The 17,068-nt window shown below is 43.4% G+C and overlaps 1 protein-coding gene across 9 annotated transcripts in view; it reads left to right on the top strand.

Moving 5' to 3' along the window:
* OSBPL3 (oxysterol binding protein like 3) overlaps window positions 1–17,068 on the top strand; it is a 99,193-nt gene that overhangs the window by 47,237 nt on the left and 34,888 nt on the right. For 5 of the 9 annotated variants that reach the window (XM_083467940.1, XM_083467935.1, XM_083467934.1 and 2 more), the window contains 10 exons: window positions 3,300–3,416; window positions 3,567–3,620; window positions 3,828–3,941; window positions 5,644–5,817; window positions 6,943–7,069; window positions 10,055–10,158; window positions 10,271–10,363; window positions 11,858–11,956; window positions 13,134–13,290; window positions 16,323–16,453. In XM_083467940.1, the coding sequence (XP_083324066.1) occupies window positions 3,300–3,416; window positions 3,567–3,620; window positions 3,828–3,941; window positions 5,644–5,817; window positions 6,943–7,069; window positions 10,055–10,158; window positions 10,271–10,363; window positions 11,858–11,956; window positions 13,134–13,290; window positions 16,323–16,453 (1,170 nt within the window). The remainder of the gene's footprint in view (window positions 1–3,299; window positions 3,417–3,566; window positions 3,621–3,827; window positions 3,942–5,643; window positions 5,818–6,942; window positions 7,070–10,054; window positions 10,159–10,270; window positions 10,364–11,857; window positions 11,957–13,133; window positions 13,291–16,322; window positions 16,454–17,068) is intronic. The other 4 variants (XM_083467941.1, XM_083467938.1, XM_083467939.1 and 1 more) reach the window with 1 other exon arrangement.

The raw sequence follows: 17,068 nt of genomic DNA, 5'->3' as shown, positions 1-17,068 counted from the left end.
TCCTTCTCTGAACTATAGCCATTTAGTTCTGAAGGCCACGTCCCACACGTTCATTTTGTTTTCTGGTACAGGTATCTGACAGCCAAACCCTCATGTCCGTTGAAAATGCATGCATTTATATTGCTACTTTCGCCCCCGCGCAAAGCCATTCTTTGCAATTTCGCCGAGGAAAGCCCTGATTTTAAGCGTACATGCACCGTTCCCTACAGAAGATAAGAGAATCTGTTTTGTGCTCCGCTACCTGGTCCAGACTATAAAAGCGCAAAAATGAGAAAACAGTCCCCCAAGAACATGTTTCGGATGTGAAGCCGTTCTCGCTGTTCTTTGCTTTTAATTTGCTGCTCACAGGCTGTTCTGCTGGTCCAGGCGACCTAGTGAGATTAGAGGAGTTTCTCAAAGGCATTATTAAAAGGTTAGACTTCAGGCGGTGGAACACATGTTGCTCAAAATGTTGTGGTCTTCCTGGCTTTTAAAAGGTTTGTGTCCCTCATACATGGCAGCTTCTGGAATGGAAATGTTTCCTATTCCCCTTTAACCCATCCTAGGAAGCTCCTTTCCAGAAGGCCTATCTGCCTCTCTCGTGGGGACTGGGCCTGCAGGCCTGAGACTCTTTGATTCTCATGAACTCCAAACAAAGCATTTGTGCCATTTCATTTCGCTTTATCAAATCCTTTGCAAGATTAAATTACAATTTGGAAGAAGGCAAGGACAGGTGGCCGAGGGGGATTTGCCTTTGGCCTTGCAGTTTCCGAACCACTTTCAGTGATTGGTCCCTGTTTTCCATGATGAATATGTTCCCTCCTATCTTGTGAAATTAATGTTAGCATTCTTTCGTTACTCCTTCTTAATGTGTTTATATACTGTGGTTTGCAGTGTTAAAACACTACAGCAAATCAATGATATTTTAAAAATGGACCGTTTGCCCGGGTTGAGATGGTTTCAAATGACTAATTTTTAACTTGTAGGAGTTATTCCACTGACATTTTCGCAAACTTTGTTGCCAATTTGAAATGTGATGAGTTCAGTAACTCCTATTGCTCATTGCTTTCTCACTTGTTGGGTTTGATTTGGGCTCTGAATGTTGTCACATGCATTTTCCTGCTGTTTTGCAGCTCTAAAATGTGGAATAAGCAGTTAATTTTCTGCATGCATATTTCATTTGAGGCAACAGAGCATTTTAGGCTTTGTTGTTAAGATCTCTGTTTCATTATTCAGAAATGGGGGAAGGGAAATTGGTAATAAACGTTCAAAAATTTACAAGGATCTTCTGGGCACAAAATATCACATATGGTAGGAGCAGATGAGATTACAAGTGGTAGTTTAGTATGGAATATTCACACTACCATGAGAGCATACAATGATCATTGTTGTATTGATAAAAACATTGAAAATATTCCTGTGTATTGCAGTATTAATGTACTTCATGATACTGTGTCTGTGTTTGTACATTCATTATGGAAATGAGTCTGGGAGTTTTAGGGTTGCAGGCTCTCTTTCTATGGTGCAACTACGAGAGGCAGATCAGAAGCTTTTGCTTCTTCTTTTTTGACAAACCACAGTTTACCATTATGAACTTGGAGAATGTCAGGATTTGGACAAACCATGGTTAGTCTTAATCATGCTCCATTGAAACAATTTCCAAACATAAAGAAATGTCAAACCATGGTTTATGAAGCCTGTTCGTTTTAATAGACCACAACTAGATTAGACACAGGGGTTTTTCTGCAGTTCTAGTGGTATACTTGCTGTTCTCTCCAGATTTTTTAGCAAACTGCCACATGACATCATTATTCATCTAGTGTTCTGGAACAAAGACCTCTTTGTTCTTCTGATTCTTAATAGTTTCCATTTGTGTACAAGTATTGCCCCAGTTTTTGTGTGGAGGTAAGGTTGGTGAGCATGGTTTGTGAAACATCTGTTTCACTCCACTTCGTTATGACTGTGCAAGCTGTCAGTTTGCGAGCTCAGTTCAGAGGAGAGAGATTGCAGACTGAGATGGTGATAATGATTCAGAGTTTCACCCATGACAGCAAAAATTAGCTGCGGACAATATTCCTCACAATAGCTAGGTTCACCAGACACAGTAGTTCCTCTTCTTATCTGCTATACTATTAGAATTCCAGACAACAGTGAATTAAATACAAAAAAGAGCCACAAAAGTGATATTCCTTGGACATGTTCATAATTCTGACATTTACCAGAGGAATATGAGAGTACGTAAGGGGTGTGACTGGAGCCACAGAACTTTTTTCAATTCAGGTACAACCTACTATTGTAGAAAGAAAATCTTTACTCGTCCCTTTCTAATAACAACAACATATGGTCAAAGGTGCAGACCATCAGCTACAAATTCACTCTTAAAAACATTGGACCAAACAGCAACTAGACCAGGCATAGGCAAACTCGGCCCTCTAGATGTTTTGGGACTAGAACTCCCATGATCCCTAGCTAACAGGATCAGTGGGCAGGGGTGATGGGAATTGTAGTCCCAAAACATCTGGAGGGCTGAGTTTGCCTATTCCTGAACTAGACCACCACAAAGAATAAGTGCGGAAAGGCCCATAAGTTCTCACATTTCACTGAACTGTGCAGAAGTGAAAACAGAAGCAAAAACTTCCAGACTTTCCCTCCTGGTTGTGCCTGAGGCGTAAAAGGATGCCCTATTCCAAGGCTTACTTAGACTTGCTCCCATAACCATTCAATATAGTTTATTGTTTCATCTGAATGCAGCTATTGCATATTAAAAAGTGTTTAATTTACTTGGCATGCTGGTAGATGGGAATTGTAGTTCAGAACACCAGGATGGCAAAGACTCCTCCAAACAAATGGATTTATAGGCGCCTTTTTGTATTCTGTCCTTAATGGCAGTTCAACTCACAGCCCACTTCGCCTGAATTAGCTGCACTCAATCTGGAAACCCAGTGGGGTGGCCATCTTAAACCCAAGTGACCCCAGTCTGCTTGGGTTGGGATTTTTTTCTCCAAAATTTGTTTTATTAGTTTTCCAAATTTATAACAAACAAATAGAAAGAAAACACCAAAAAACAAACAAACATTTATCCTAACTGTAATAATTCCACTTTTGTTAACATTGTTGGGTGACTTCCTCCAGTCCCCCTGGCTGAGTTTCCATATAAATCATTGTAGCGGTTTTCCAAAACCATTTTCACATAAAATTTACTTGGTTGGGATTTTGGCCTGCTGTTAGCATGTTAAAATTGCTGCTTTTGTCACTGTCCTCTCATTTGACGAAGGAGAAAAAAGACACTGTTATATATTCTGGGCCTTGTTTCTGAACAGGACAGCTGGGAAATTGTAGAAGGACTGCGGGGAGCCATGAATTACACGCAGGAACCACCGAAACAGGAAGGCTACCTGCTGAAAAAGAGGAAATGGCCTCTGAAAGGTTGGCACAAGGTGAGGACATCTGTCATTGTTGTTTGTTCCCATTAACATTTAAGTCACTTAGTCTGGTGCCCTTGTTGAAAGGCTGGGTGAAGGAGTATTACAGCTCCTCAAGGAACAGTCTTACGCTTCCTGACTAAAAGAGTTTTCTCTGCATTACAGAGATGCTTCTTTCTGGATAAAGGGATTTTGAAGTATGCAAAGAGCCCAGCTGACGTAAGTACCTCAAAGACACATTGTGCAAATGTTGCGTGAATTAATTTGATGTCTGCTTAGGTTTTTGTGAAAGAAATCAGTGATTGTTTGAAAGGAGATCAGTAGGCAGAAAGAGGTAATCCTGAAAGTCGGGGGTTTTGTGTGTGTGTGTGTGTTTGCTGTCCTCTCCCTGAATTGAAATAGTTATTTTTCAACGACTCTTGACAGATAGCGCGAGGGAAGCTGCATGGGTGTATAGACGTTGGGCTTTCAGTGATGTCTGTGAAGAAGTCAACAAAATGTATAGATTTGGATACAGAAGAACACATTTATCATTTAAAGGTAATCCTGTTGTTAAGTAATATCAGAGTGTCATTCTGGTGCTGGAAAAGATTGCATTCAACCTAGAGATCTCCATCTGTTTCCCCAGAATCCAGTTGAATTTGCTATATTTTGCCCTGTTTTGCCCAGTTCGCTTAAAATGCAATCTTACTCTCAACTTGCTGCAAGGTCATATCTTACTCTAAGCTTGAACCGAAGGTGTCATATGTGGCTTTGAAAGCAATAGTTTAACTTGAATTCCCACACATGGGAAGAAAGTTTGAAGAATAGCATAGTTTTAACTACTTAATATTATTTTGATGCTTAATATACATTTAAAGTACCGTATGCAATGGTGCCAAAGATTTATTATTAATAGGCTAAAACTTATTATATGCTTTTTAGTGTGAACGATCGTGATTTTGCATGTTAATATCAAAGGATGTTATATATCAAAGGATATGGGCATAGTGTAGTATGCTGCAGCACGGTGCATCAGAAAATCAGAGTTATAGAAGATCTGCTTTTAATCTTCAGAGGGGTGATTGGACCGAGTGAACTAGAACCTCTTTTGCCTGTCAGTAATATGTGTGTAGCTAAGGGAAATCACGCTTCTGCAATTGCCACCGCTGTTTTCCCATGGTGTTCAGTACTCTGCTTTCAAAGATACATATACAGTTTAACTTTATGTTATCAATTTTAGCTGTAGGGTATGTCTTAAAAGCCTTTTGATCAGAGCAACCCTGGGGGATAGAACCTGAAGCTGGAATTTGTATTTAGCGTTGACTCCAGATGAACCCATAGAAAAGGAATAATGATTTGAAGTGGAGCCGCAACTGAGTCACAAGCCATAGAAAACAAAATTGGCTGATGGGGGGTGCATATAAGAAACTCTGCCTTAAGACAGACATTGATTTGTTTTTGTTTTATGCGTGACTAGAGTGTGATGTATTTAATATGTTTTAAATCATTATAAACTTATATAATTAAGTTGGACTTGGGATCCAAATTGCTGCCCTGGAACTTCAGACTCGAACTTCAGTTCAAAGAATTTGTGTTGATCAGCACAGAATGCAACTTGCATATGCGGCAAACAAAAATAAATGCAATAGGAGCTGAGTATTATGGTGTAGAATCCATTGCTACTTTAACTTTGGTTCGCTGGTCTGATTGGTTATTTGGAACAGGACAGGCTGCCCATGGTCTCTATGTCACCCCTTGCTTTCTACACTTAGCCTATAGCTTTCCCTTTGTTCTGTAGATGCCTGGGCCAGGCCCTGTTTGCTACCATAGCGCACTGTGTTCGCTGCTTTTCGTCCACCCTGCAGCTCAGCATCCCCTTCATCACTAGGCTGAGAAGTAGAAACAAGTTACCAGGACCTCACTAGGACAATTCCCATCCATCTGCTGCAGCAAAACCTCCTCTGTCATTCATTTCAAATGAGCAGTGTAGGAAGACTGGTGTTGCACTCATGTCCTGTTTCTGGCCACTGTGAGAACAGAATGCTAGACTAGTTGGGCCTTGATAGGTGTGGCCCAGCAGGTTGCTTCCTATGTAGGTTTTCCAGGTGGCAAAGCAGTCCTGGACTGCAGAATTATTCATTTAGTAAAGACTTTGAAGCAATTGAGGGGAGATAAATGAGATCTTTCATCCCACTTACGCTGGGTAGTACTAATGTGGAAAAATATAACTCTTGTTTTTATAACCTCCGTTTTCCTCTAGGCAAAATCTCAGGAAGTCTTTGATGAATGGGTAGCAAAGCTACGCCATCATAGAATGTATCGTCAAAATGAAATTTCCATGTTTCCGCATGACATCAACAACCATTTCTTTCCAGCATCAGCTTCTGTTACAGACTCCGTAACTGGCTTTCTGGAATCCACGGCAAGCAGAAAGGTAGAAACCACAGGAATGGCAGATGATGGGCTTCCCTTGGGGCTTAATTTGGTCTGACCTCTGTGTGCAGAATAAAACAAGGAATAGAGCTGACATTTGAGGAATAAACGCAATATTTCTTTCAAAAAACCACTGTAGTGCTCATTCTTTTTCCAGTACCAGTGGAGGTAAAAAATGAATGTCAAGAAAAGTTGAGAGCTTTGTGACGATTCGGGAATTTGGTGGCTTCAAAATAAAACATAAAGAAATAAAAAAAAGCTTCATCCAAGTCAATTGATACTAAGCAGCATAGTTTAAGTTTACATTAACTGAAGAAAGGGCCACTTTTCATGCTCTCTTTATGTGCTGTGTGACCTGATGAGTATTTATATGGATAAGCAACTTGGTGCCCTTCAGACATTGTCAGACTACAACTCCCATCATCCCTGCCCATTGTCCTGGCTAATTGAAACTAATGAGAGCTGGAGTGCAGAACATCTGGAACACACCAATTTGGCTAGCCTTGTTCTGTGGCATTTGGGAGGATACAAAGTGCAGTATAGCCCGTCTCATTCTTGTTGTTCACTTTCCTCACTTCCTTTTGTTCTGGCAACAACCTGGTCATTTAGGTAGAGAAACTGTCCAGTTGCCTTCCTGACAGACCATGGATTTTCTTTGCCCAAATGTCTGTAATGGCCTGATGGCCATTGATAGAAAATGTCAGTGGTGAAGCAGTTGGGAAGTATTTGCATTTTTGGGTTGTGGAAATGACAGCATTAATGGGTCTTTACTAGTATGTAAGATTTTAGCTTGAAATTCAGTAATTTTAGTGGGGCAAGGCCTCTGAGTGTACTTTATCTTTCAGCCAACCTGCAGACTAGGAATGGTACAGGTTGAGTTTTACTTCAGGGATGGAGAACCTGTGGCTGCCCAGATGTTGGACTCCAACTCCCATCAGCCCCTGCCTCAGGTTTCCCATCCCTGCTTTAATATTTGGGGAAATTGCTTTTGCAAAGCCTTTCCCACCTGAAGTTAAACGTCTGTACTTGCTTTTAAGTGTCATTCACCATAACAAACCATGCAATGTATTTCTCCCCTTACTGGAATATTTTTTATTGATGATGTGATCCTGTTTCCACGCAACAGCGAGGCAGCATGACTCAGCAGAATTCATTGCAGACTGGAAGTAGTTTGTCATTCTCCTGCTCAAACAATGACTCAAGGATCCCCCCTTGGCTGCAGTCTTCAGAGGATATGGAAAGATGTTCAAAAGGTAACTTTTCTCTGGTAGAAATTCAGACTTCTAAGTTACTTAACGTTTACAGGACTTTCTTCATGGTTCTCTGTCCTGATGCAACATCCGCCTTAAAGTCTCGGAAAGCAATTTTTAAAGCAAGCTTTTATAATAGATCATGTGACTCTGAAGTTAGGGTTACTTCTCCTCCTCTCCATGTCAAGAGCCTGTCACCTGCCTTGTCAATTGCTTCAGCCTCTAAAAAGGACAGGACTCCAAATAACAGGTGACTGAAGTTCAAATGGAGAGTTTGAAATAACTTGTTCCTAGGTGGGACATAGATGGGTGGTGGAAAGATGTGTAAAGCGTGTGTGTGTGTGTGTACCCCCTGGGAATGAAAACGGCGGTGGGGGGTTGGTTCCTTTACAGCCTTTTTGGGCTGGAGTTCCTTGGGCTAAAGGTGATATTGTCAGAGGTGTTACAAAACATAAGTTAGGCAGCATAGCTAATGATCAGGGTTGGTGAGAACTGCAGGATCCCCGACCCGGGTGTAAATCATTGTCCTAGCACTATGCTCCTGCTCACCCCAGCTGCAGGACTCCTCACTGTGAAACTTCTTTTTTAGAAGAAGAAGAAGAGTTTGGATTTGATATCCCACTTTATCACTACCTAAAGGAGTCTCAAAGCGGCTAACATTCTCCTTTTCCCTTCCTCCCCCACAACAAACACTCTGTGAGGTGAGTGGGGCTGAGAGACTTCACAGAAGTGTGACTGGCCCAAGGTCACCAGCAGCTGCATGTGGAGGAGCGGAGATGCGAACCCGGTTCACCAGATTACGAGTCTACTGCTCTTAACCACTACACCACACTGTTTAAAAAACAAACAAGCCCTGTTTGCTGCTAGTGTCCTTTTTAGGCTAGGAAGGAATGAGGAACGTGCGGTTGAGTACTCTCAGCATGGGGAGAAAGGCAGAGAGGACGTGCAGGTGCATAGGAACTGAAACTTGATTTCAGAGCAGATTAGGAACATGGGCAGCAGCCTTCTAGTGAGTCAAGCCAGTGAGCTACAGCCCTTCCTTGGTTGGAGAAGAACAGATGGAAGGCGATTAGAATGCCCTTGAAAAAAAGATTTGTTCCAAAACACATTGAGCCTAATAAATCCTTTTCCTATGTACTTCGGGGTATACTCCATTTTCCTTCCTGTGACTGGGATCTTCCTCGCTTCTGAGTACTGCCAGCATACTAGCATCTTCTGTTATTGTGTTCCTCTCTGCTTTCCTACCCAAAACTCTCTCAGGAGAGCTCTCTTTGAGAAAGCAACTGGGTCAGGCATGTGAGCTACCTTTAAAATACCTTTTTCTCCTAGCCTCTGTTTTCTAATGGAGTGTGTATGGGTTTGTTTGGGGGGTTTTTTTGGTGTGGATGGAGAGGGAGGGGGAAATTCAACCGTTCAAGAAAGACTAGCCCCCAGAGCCTAGTTTATGTGGAACATCTTCTCCAGGCTTGTTTACACGTCACTCAGTTTTACTGCTTCGGTTTTTGATAGGGCTGTTTCAAGTCACATTCTTGTAAGAGAGTGCTAACTTAGCTGCATATTAAGAATTAGACAATCTCATCCAGTCCCTCGAGGAAGCTAATAATTACAAGGAGAACAATGCTTTATGGTGCTATTAGTCTAAAGAAATGGAATAAAGGAGGGTCAGGACTCCCTCCGAAGGTGGTGGACTCTCCTTCCTTGAAGGTTTTAAAGTAGAGGTTGGATGGCCATCTGTCAGGGGGTTGGACTGGGGGGATCCCTTCCAACGCTATGACCGTATGCTCAAAGACGCTGCTTAAACTCTTTTCTCCCTGGAAACATTAATGCAACCTGTGAGGTGAGAGTGTGGTTGCTCACAAAGATAACAGCCAGGACTCCAGCCTGTCTTTACAGGTTTTATTGAGTGCAAAACTTATGTACAGTCAAAAGGTAAAGGTACCCCTGCCCGTACGGGCCAGTTGTGTCCGACTCTAGGGTTGTGCGCCCATCTCACTTAAGAGGCCGGGGGCCAGCGCTGTCCGGAGACACTTCCGGGTCACGTGGCCAGCGTGACAAAGCTGCTGTGGCGAGTCAGCGCAGCACACGGAAACGCCGTTTACCTTCCCGCTATAAAGTGGTCCCTATTTATCTACTTGCACTTAGGGGTGCTTTCGAACTGCTAGGTTGGCAGGTGCTGGGACTGAGCAATGGGAGCGCACCCTGCCGCAGGGATTCGAACTACCGACCTGACGATCGGCAAGCCCTAGGCGCTGAGGTTTTACCCACAGCGCCACCCGTGTCCCTCAGTGCAGAAGTACAGTGCAGAAGTCCAAAAACCATGTCTGCCTTCATCGCTAGCAGATTCCGGAAGTGCCTTCTTCCTGTTTGCCCTCCAGCATAAAAGCCCGGGGAAACCTCCTCTTTTCCTTACGTGAAATTCTCTGGCGAAAACTATGCGACGGAAGGCACATCCACTTCCCTGGGAGTAGTGTCTTGGCTCCCCTCCGCCTGACTGACCCTTTGCCTTGTCCCGCCCCCCTTTCTCTCCTCGTCTGTGTCTCCTGAAGGCTCCCCCTCCCCCGACTCTGACGAAGTGCAGCTGCTCAACAGAGGAGGAGGCTGTCTGTACGTTCCCGTCTCTCCCCCCTCCCCTGAACGCAGACCCCTGACACAGCCCTTTTGAACATGGATCATATATTTCATAGGTGGTATGTTTTTGCGCCACTGCTTTGCATGTGCTAAAATTCTACCCGCCTATTCGTAAGCTTCACTTTTAATAGCTGTTTCAACAAATCCTGGAAGAATAACCACATAATCAGAATGTAACCGACAGCCAGACACATCCTTCATAATCTTCTGAATTACCTAGTAATCAGTTACCATTAGAGTTCTGCTGAAAGATACTTTGCGCATACACTAGATAAATGGAGGGGTGGATAACCTCTTCCTCCCTCTCCCCTGCCCCTCTCTTTTACAAAGCACCGAAAATCGTTTCTTTCTTCCCAACAGACCTCTCCCACTGTCATAACTATCTGCTGGAAATGAGCCAGCTTCTGCAAAGCATGGAAGTTCTCCACAGGACATACTCAGCACCCGCCATAAATGCCATGCAGGTTAGTTGTGGAAATTGCTACCTCTGTTCGGTCATGCTGCTAGCTCGTGTCAGCTTTCTTCCTAGATTTGTGATAAATGCCGTTCTTCTCTTTCCCGTATGCTGTTCTAAAGGGCATCCCCTTTGAAAGTCCTAAAAAGGAAAAAAGAACACACAGGAGGTGGCGTTCCCGAGGTCTTAGTAAAGATGCGAAAGGAATGTTGCAGGTAACCAGCCTCTCTTCACCCATCCCCTTCCAGGTTTAGCCGAAAAAGGTAGTGTGGATGATCTGGTGAAAACTCATTTTCTCCAGTATAATTGATGGTCTTAGTAATTGCTCTCGGTGACAGATGGTGATTCTGTTCTGCTGGTGTGATATAAGCAGAGGGTGCTGCATTCACTAATCTATTGAGCCTTTCGTTCGCTGAACTTTTGACAGCATAATAAATAACATTTATATCCAAGATTGGCTCCATCCATCTGGAGAATGCACATTTATTTGGGTTGCTGAGTTTACAGGGGGCTGCGGAAGGGTGAAAGGGGTAGTGCAGTCGTAAGAGTACACACTTTGCATGCATAATATCTCACGCCAATGCCAAACATTTCCCATTAAAGAATATCTGGAAGTGGTTTCTTAAGCCGTAGAAAGCTGTTGTCATTTTGGGGTAGGGAAACTAGGCTAGTATTGGTCTGTCGCAGATGAGGGTAGAGTTATGCATACTGTACGGTTGTCATGCTGGTCAATTGATTGGTCAAATACGATTAATTGGCTGCAGTCCAACATGTTAGGAGCACCCTGTGTGACTAACAGCTTTCTGTTGCATCCCAGTGTCATTTGACAGCAATACAAACAGTGAGAGTCCCTTGCTGTGCAGCCCTGAAGGAATCAGGGCTGCGCATGGGAGTCCACTCCTCACTTTTTGGAACAACTATTCCTTGACTTCCTGCCTTCTCCCTCACTTTTAAGCAGCATGGGCCAGCTTCTCCTTCTACTCACGTATTGTAACCACAGCCATATTTGAACAGGAACTCAAACTTCAGGTCAGGAAGCATCAAGGAAACATACACAAACAGTCCTCATGGAAGAGACACTGGTCTAAGCTTACTGGCTAGCCAGAAATTGACCCTGTAGCATAGGGATGAAGAAACCTTTTCAGGCCAAGATCCTCATCACCCCATGGCAGTCTGTTGGGGGAAGAGGACATTCCAGTAGCAGGTGGGACCAGACCCACACACCATGGCACAACAATAGATCTGTTTTTATTATCTAAACTTCACTATCATTAGGTCTTTCGGGAATCCACTGCTTATATTTCAGATCCTGCCCACAACTTCATGTCTGGGTGATACTTTGATAGATAGTCCCAATTCCTCCTTAGTCATGATGTCCTCTTAGTTTGGCAGTTAATTTCGCCGTTTCAGCCTAGTCCATCAGTTTCATAAGCCATTATTCCTTTGAATTGTTTGCATTTCCTGTGGGGAGGAAGGGCTTCGAGTGTTCTTTCATAGTGCTCTATAAGGCTTCTGGGAGGTCCCCTAGTTCTTTGGGCAACTAGCAAATTCTCTTTATAGCATAAGTGTTTAAATGCTTGTCTATTATTTGGCCAGTCAATTGACCAAGTTTTATGTTTTTGTTTCATTTTTTTTTATGTTCTTGACCGGTCAAATACCACCCCCCTAATATACTGGCCAATGCGCTTTCTGCCATGTCCATACTCCAGCCTAGCAATCCCACCACCCCTTACCTTTTCCTTCCCCATACCTCCAATCCTCTGAATTCAGCAAGGCATTTAATGAGGAGCATGAGCACATCCTTTCAGGTGAGTGATTGACAACTTCCTCCGCAGCTTAGGTGGGGACTTTCTGAAAGAGAGCAGGAAGCTTGAATAAAGCTAGGAAAGGAGACAGTTGAACTGGGGGGGGGGGGGGATTGCATAGATTGACAGAGGAGGGGAGGATCGAATCCTGGACCAGAAAAGAGAGTTGAATGGTGTACTCTGTAGTCACCTTTTAACCACGAGTTAATTGACATTTGTGATGGGTATTGGCATGGCCTCAAATTAACCTCAGGTCCCACCCCCATGCACAAGCAAATCCCACAGTACTTACATTTATTTAATGTTGTTTTTGCTAAGAATATAACATTTGGGCTTTCGTGGGGTTCTTTTGCAAAGAGTCTGTAAAGAACATAGAAAGGATCGCATTAGGCCCAAGCACATGGCTTGGCATTTCATGTTTCAATTGTAAGCTGCTGTGGGCATCTGCTTGTGAAGTGGGGAATACATTTTGTTAAATCAAGAAATAAGGAGAAGGGAAGGAAGAGATCTAGGGGTGGTAAGTAAGTAGTGAGGTTAAGTAAAGGGGAAAGCGAGGCGTGGTATAGCCGCCGTTCCCAGTGATACTGGGATTGTTCAACCATGGTTTTGCTTGAAAATGTGGGTATTGAGGGAGGAGAAAGTGATTATGTGCAAGGAATAAGGAAGTTCCCAGGCGAAGGAGGCAGAAGGAAATTGTTGGCAAATGACTCTGGGTAGAATAGAGTGAGCAAGTGAAGGAACTATAATTGCGAATAGGGAGCAGGAGAGTTTTCAGGGTGAGGTCTAGGGAAGGAAACTGGAGCAGAGGATTCAGGATAGAGGGGGTAACTTAATGGGAAGAGAGTAGCTCAGCATCGATTTTCTGAGCAATCTGAAGTGAGAAGAGAAACAGCAGGAAGGAAAGCTTCAATGCGGAAGGTGCAGAGATGAAGAGCACCACTTGAAATGCTCAAGCGAAACTTCAAAACCCTTAACTAAGGGTTTGGGTAAGCTACATGGACAAATCTGTGGCATAAAATGGGGGTGCAGTAGGGTATGGGGGGGTTCTTCTGGTTTGCGAGTGGCAATGGTCTGCTTCAGATCAATGTCTTTCCCTTCCTTTCTGAATCTTGAATGTAAGTTGCTGGCAACCTGCAACCTTTTGTACTAATATCGCACCACCGGTGTGTGTTCCTTATAGGTACCAACTGTTCTTTCTGCTCCATTGAGACTGCACGCTTCCAACCCCAATTTATCCACATTAGATTTTGGCGAAGAGAAAATTTACTCTAATGGTTCCGAAACCACATCGGAATTCTCTAAAATGCAAGAGGACTTGTGTCACATAGCACACAAAGGTAAATGGGATTTTGCTCAGTGACAATTTTTTTTAAAAACCCACAACAACATGGAAGTTAGAGGTGGGGTTTGTGATAAATCCAGTAAAAAAGTGATGTGCAGTTAATGTTGTAAGAATTCAGTTGCTTTTAAAATGCCTCTTGCACAATGAAAGAGTTGTCGAAGTATGGAATTGTGATTTGAGCTTTGGACCTTCCTTTGAACAGCTTGAACCAGACTAATTATTGTTTCTTTCAGCCTTATCTGAATTAATGCATAACTTTATGTATGCGTGCATATTAAGGAGGCATCTATAAAAGAACGCTCAGGTCCATTTTGCAAATCCTCCCCATTCATCATAATTCTCTGAAGCTGGCCTTCATCCAACACCCCTCATGAATATTTGTGGCAATCTAATCCATTTTTGAACTGTTTATGTAAGTCTAGGGAATCTTCTAACCTGAAGAGCAGTTGCGAAAGTCTTTATCTGAAAATGCAGCTGTATATTGCATCTGGTTTATGTGTACAGATGTTGAATGCAGCTTCCTGAATTTTATAGTTGGCATTTGTGATGTAAGGGGGTTGCTATGGTAGTAACCTATTTTTAGTGGATGCCGAAGAGAGGGGGGGAAATCATTTTAAGGCGCTATGAGGCCAGCTCAAGCTGGCACTAGTCAGCTCTTTTGCAAGATTAATAAATAAACCAGCAGCTCACATGTTATTAGTATGTCTGCTAAATCATAGCACCTGCATTCATTTTAACAGTGTTCTAGTTGTAAAGGGAAAGGGAACTTTGGAAATGACAGAGATAATTATTCAAGTCTTTTATAAAAAGGATTTTTTTAAAAAAACACATTTCATTAATCACAGAAAATATTCCGTGACCTCACACCTCACACCATCTTTTTTGTAGGTAAAACTCTGGCTTTTGAAGCTGCTTTAAATCCCCATGTTGCTATGTATTATTAAATCCATTATTTAGTTCAGGCTTTGCTCAGGGTTAGGTGGTGAAGCTGTCTTTGTGCAGAATCACAGAACTGTAGAGTTGGAAGGGAACCCCAAGGATGATCAAGTCCAACTCCCTGCAGTGCAGGAATATTTCCCCCCAACATGGGACTCAAAACTACCGCCTAGAGATCAAGAGTCTCTTGCTCTACCAATTGAGCTATCCCAGCATAGGGGAACATGGGTGGCGCTATGGTCTAAACCACTGAGCCTCTTGGGCTTGCCAATCAGAAGGTTGGTGGTTCAAATCCTCGCAACAGAGTGAGCTCCCGTTGCTCTGTCCCAGCTCCTGCCAACCTAGAAGTTTGAAAGCACACCAGTGCAAGTAGATAAATAGGTACCGCTGTGGCGGGAAGGTAAACGGCGTTTCTGTGCGCTCTGGTTTCTGTCACGGTGTTCCGTTGCACCAGAAGCGGTTTAATCATGTTGGCCACATGACCCAGAAAGCTGTCTGTGGACAAACGCCGGCTCCCTCGGCCTGAAAAGCGAGATGAGTGTCGCACCTCATAGTCGCCTTTGACTGGACTTAACCGTCCAGGGGTCCTTTACCTTTACTTGCCATCAGCATAATGATGAAATACTTAATTATGCACCCAGAGAAGCCGTGCCTCAGAGGTATCTTGGTTCCTCCTGCTGCCATCCCTCCCTGTATCGTCGTTAGTATGCATTTGTAGTCTGTCCCTCTTACAAAGGATTCAGGTTAACACATTCATATAAGGACTGAAACTGTGACCTAGAGCCCTGTAGCTGTCATTACATGGTGACTTTGAACATTGACTTCAGCTGGGAAAAGTGCCCAATGACAAGGTTACAATTAAGCAATCGGTAGTAACATCGTGCAAGCCCACCATTAGCTGGTGTTACATATTTCCTGGTATCTTGCAGTGATAACATGTCAAGTTATTTTTTGCTCAAGGCTGCAGATGTACATAACATGAAAATAACTAACCTAACCCTGAGCTTTGCATTCCTTACTTCCTGTTCATTTGTATTCTGTTGTTTAGAAAATGAACACACCGAAGCTCAGTGCTCTTAAAATTCATTTTCACTGTTTTTTATATTGCTGAGAAGCAGCCTGGCGCAGCAGTTCGTGTTGGACCTAGGCTCCAATCCCCACTCGGCTGCGATATCTCAGCTTAACCCTATCCCACAGAGGATAGAGTGGGATAACTCCAAATATAGTGCCAAATACAGATACAAAAGTTATTAGATCAGTAGGGAAGCCTTGCAAACAAGCCCACAAAAGTTACTAAGCTGCAGGACTTCTATTAGCCTGCTAAGAAGCCTCGTGCCTAGTGGTGTGTCGGGGGCAGCAGGCCTCTGTAAATCAGTTGCTGGGATTCACAAAGGGGTGAAAGCACTGTTGCACCCAGGTCCTGTTTGCACCCAGGTCCCATAGGCTGGTATCTTGTGCTGGACTAGACGGGCCTTTGGTCTGATCCAGCAGAGAGAGCTCTTCTCATGCTCTGAGGTTTTTAAATTGTGGATTTCCCGCTGTTTTGAAAATTGTGTGAAGCAGCAAGATAAATAAATACAGTAGTAGGTTGCATTTCCATACTGTCCGTAGAAGACGGAAAACCACCTCTTCTCTAGCCAGCATGGAAACTTGAGCTACCAATTGCAAAGGAGGGCGGGATTGCTCTGTCTCTTGTGTCAGCTCTTGCATTTCCCTATTGACCACCGAGGGAACAGGCTGGTGGGCTGGAGCGATTTGTTGCTTCTCTGCCAGCCTGCTCACTCACCTGCATGAAATTCATTAAAGCTGCCAAGTGAGTAATGAAATACAAGGCTTATCTGGTCATGAGCAAATAATCATAATCATTGCCCACAGTTGCATTACATTGTGGATTTTGTGTGTGTGTGTTTATTTTATGAATCTGTATTTCCCCAACCCCTTTTACATTAAAATCTTGCAAAGCACTTCTGTAATCAGCAATAGAAATGTTTTTATTCTCGCTTTTTGCCATGCTGTGTTTGTCTCTCCAGCTGCTCTTCTGCACACATCTTGCCCTTGTGTCATTTCTATAACTTTGACTATTTTCTGTAGTGTACTTCACCTTAAAGTCGGCTTTCAGTACGATCTCGACGGAGAGAGAGAAGCTGCAGCAGATGTTTGAACATGATTCAGCCTCATCTCCATCTGCGCAAATAGCTGGACTGAAGAATGCCTTATCATCTGTAAGTGACCCACATTGATTGCTCTGATGTTCAGAGGCATGCCTCATAAATCACTTGCTTATCTCGTCTTGGTTTGATCTTTGCCTGTGTTTACAACTCACTGAAATAAGACTGATGGAATGCCATCGAATGCATGAGGAGCCTTTCGTGACCTGAACCTTTTGATGTGTGCATATTCATTTCTTTCGGTCATGAGTTGTCAATCATTGGAGTGCCAGGTTGCATATGAACAACGTTGTATGTCTAAGGGGTGTTCAAAGGAGACACGATGTTTGTCTGTGTGCTGAACATACAGATTTATGTTGCAAACCCCTAAACCAACCTTCCCCAACTTGGGGTCCTTGAGAGATTTTGGACTACAAATCATGCCAGCACAGCTAATAGTTGAGGATCATGGGAGTTGTGGTCCAAAACAACTTGAGGGCACCTGGTTGGGAAAGACTCCTCTACGCATCGTGTGGGCAGGTCTTGCATCTTCAGCAATGTTGTGTCCCAAGTTCTTTCCTTTTTCGTCGTGGGAATGAACGATAGCCTTTCTGCTACATGGCGGAATGAGAAGTAGAGTAGTTGAAAGCAACAATATGGGCTACTTGAGACATGAATCTGATTATGTCC

This window comes from Podarcis liolepis (assembly GCF_965112155.1).
Source record: "Podarcis liolepis genome assembly, chromosome: 12".
Lineage (NCBI taxonomy): Eukaryota > Metazoa > Chordata > Lepidosauria > Squamata > Lacertidae > Podarcis > Podarcis liolepis.
Note: the sequence above shows the minus strand (reverse complement) of the source record. Positions and strands in the feature narration are given on the sequence as shown.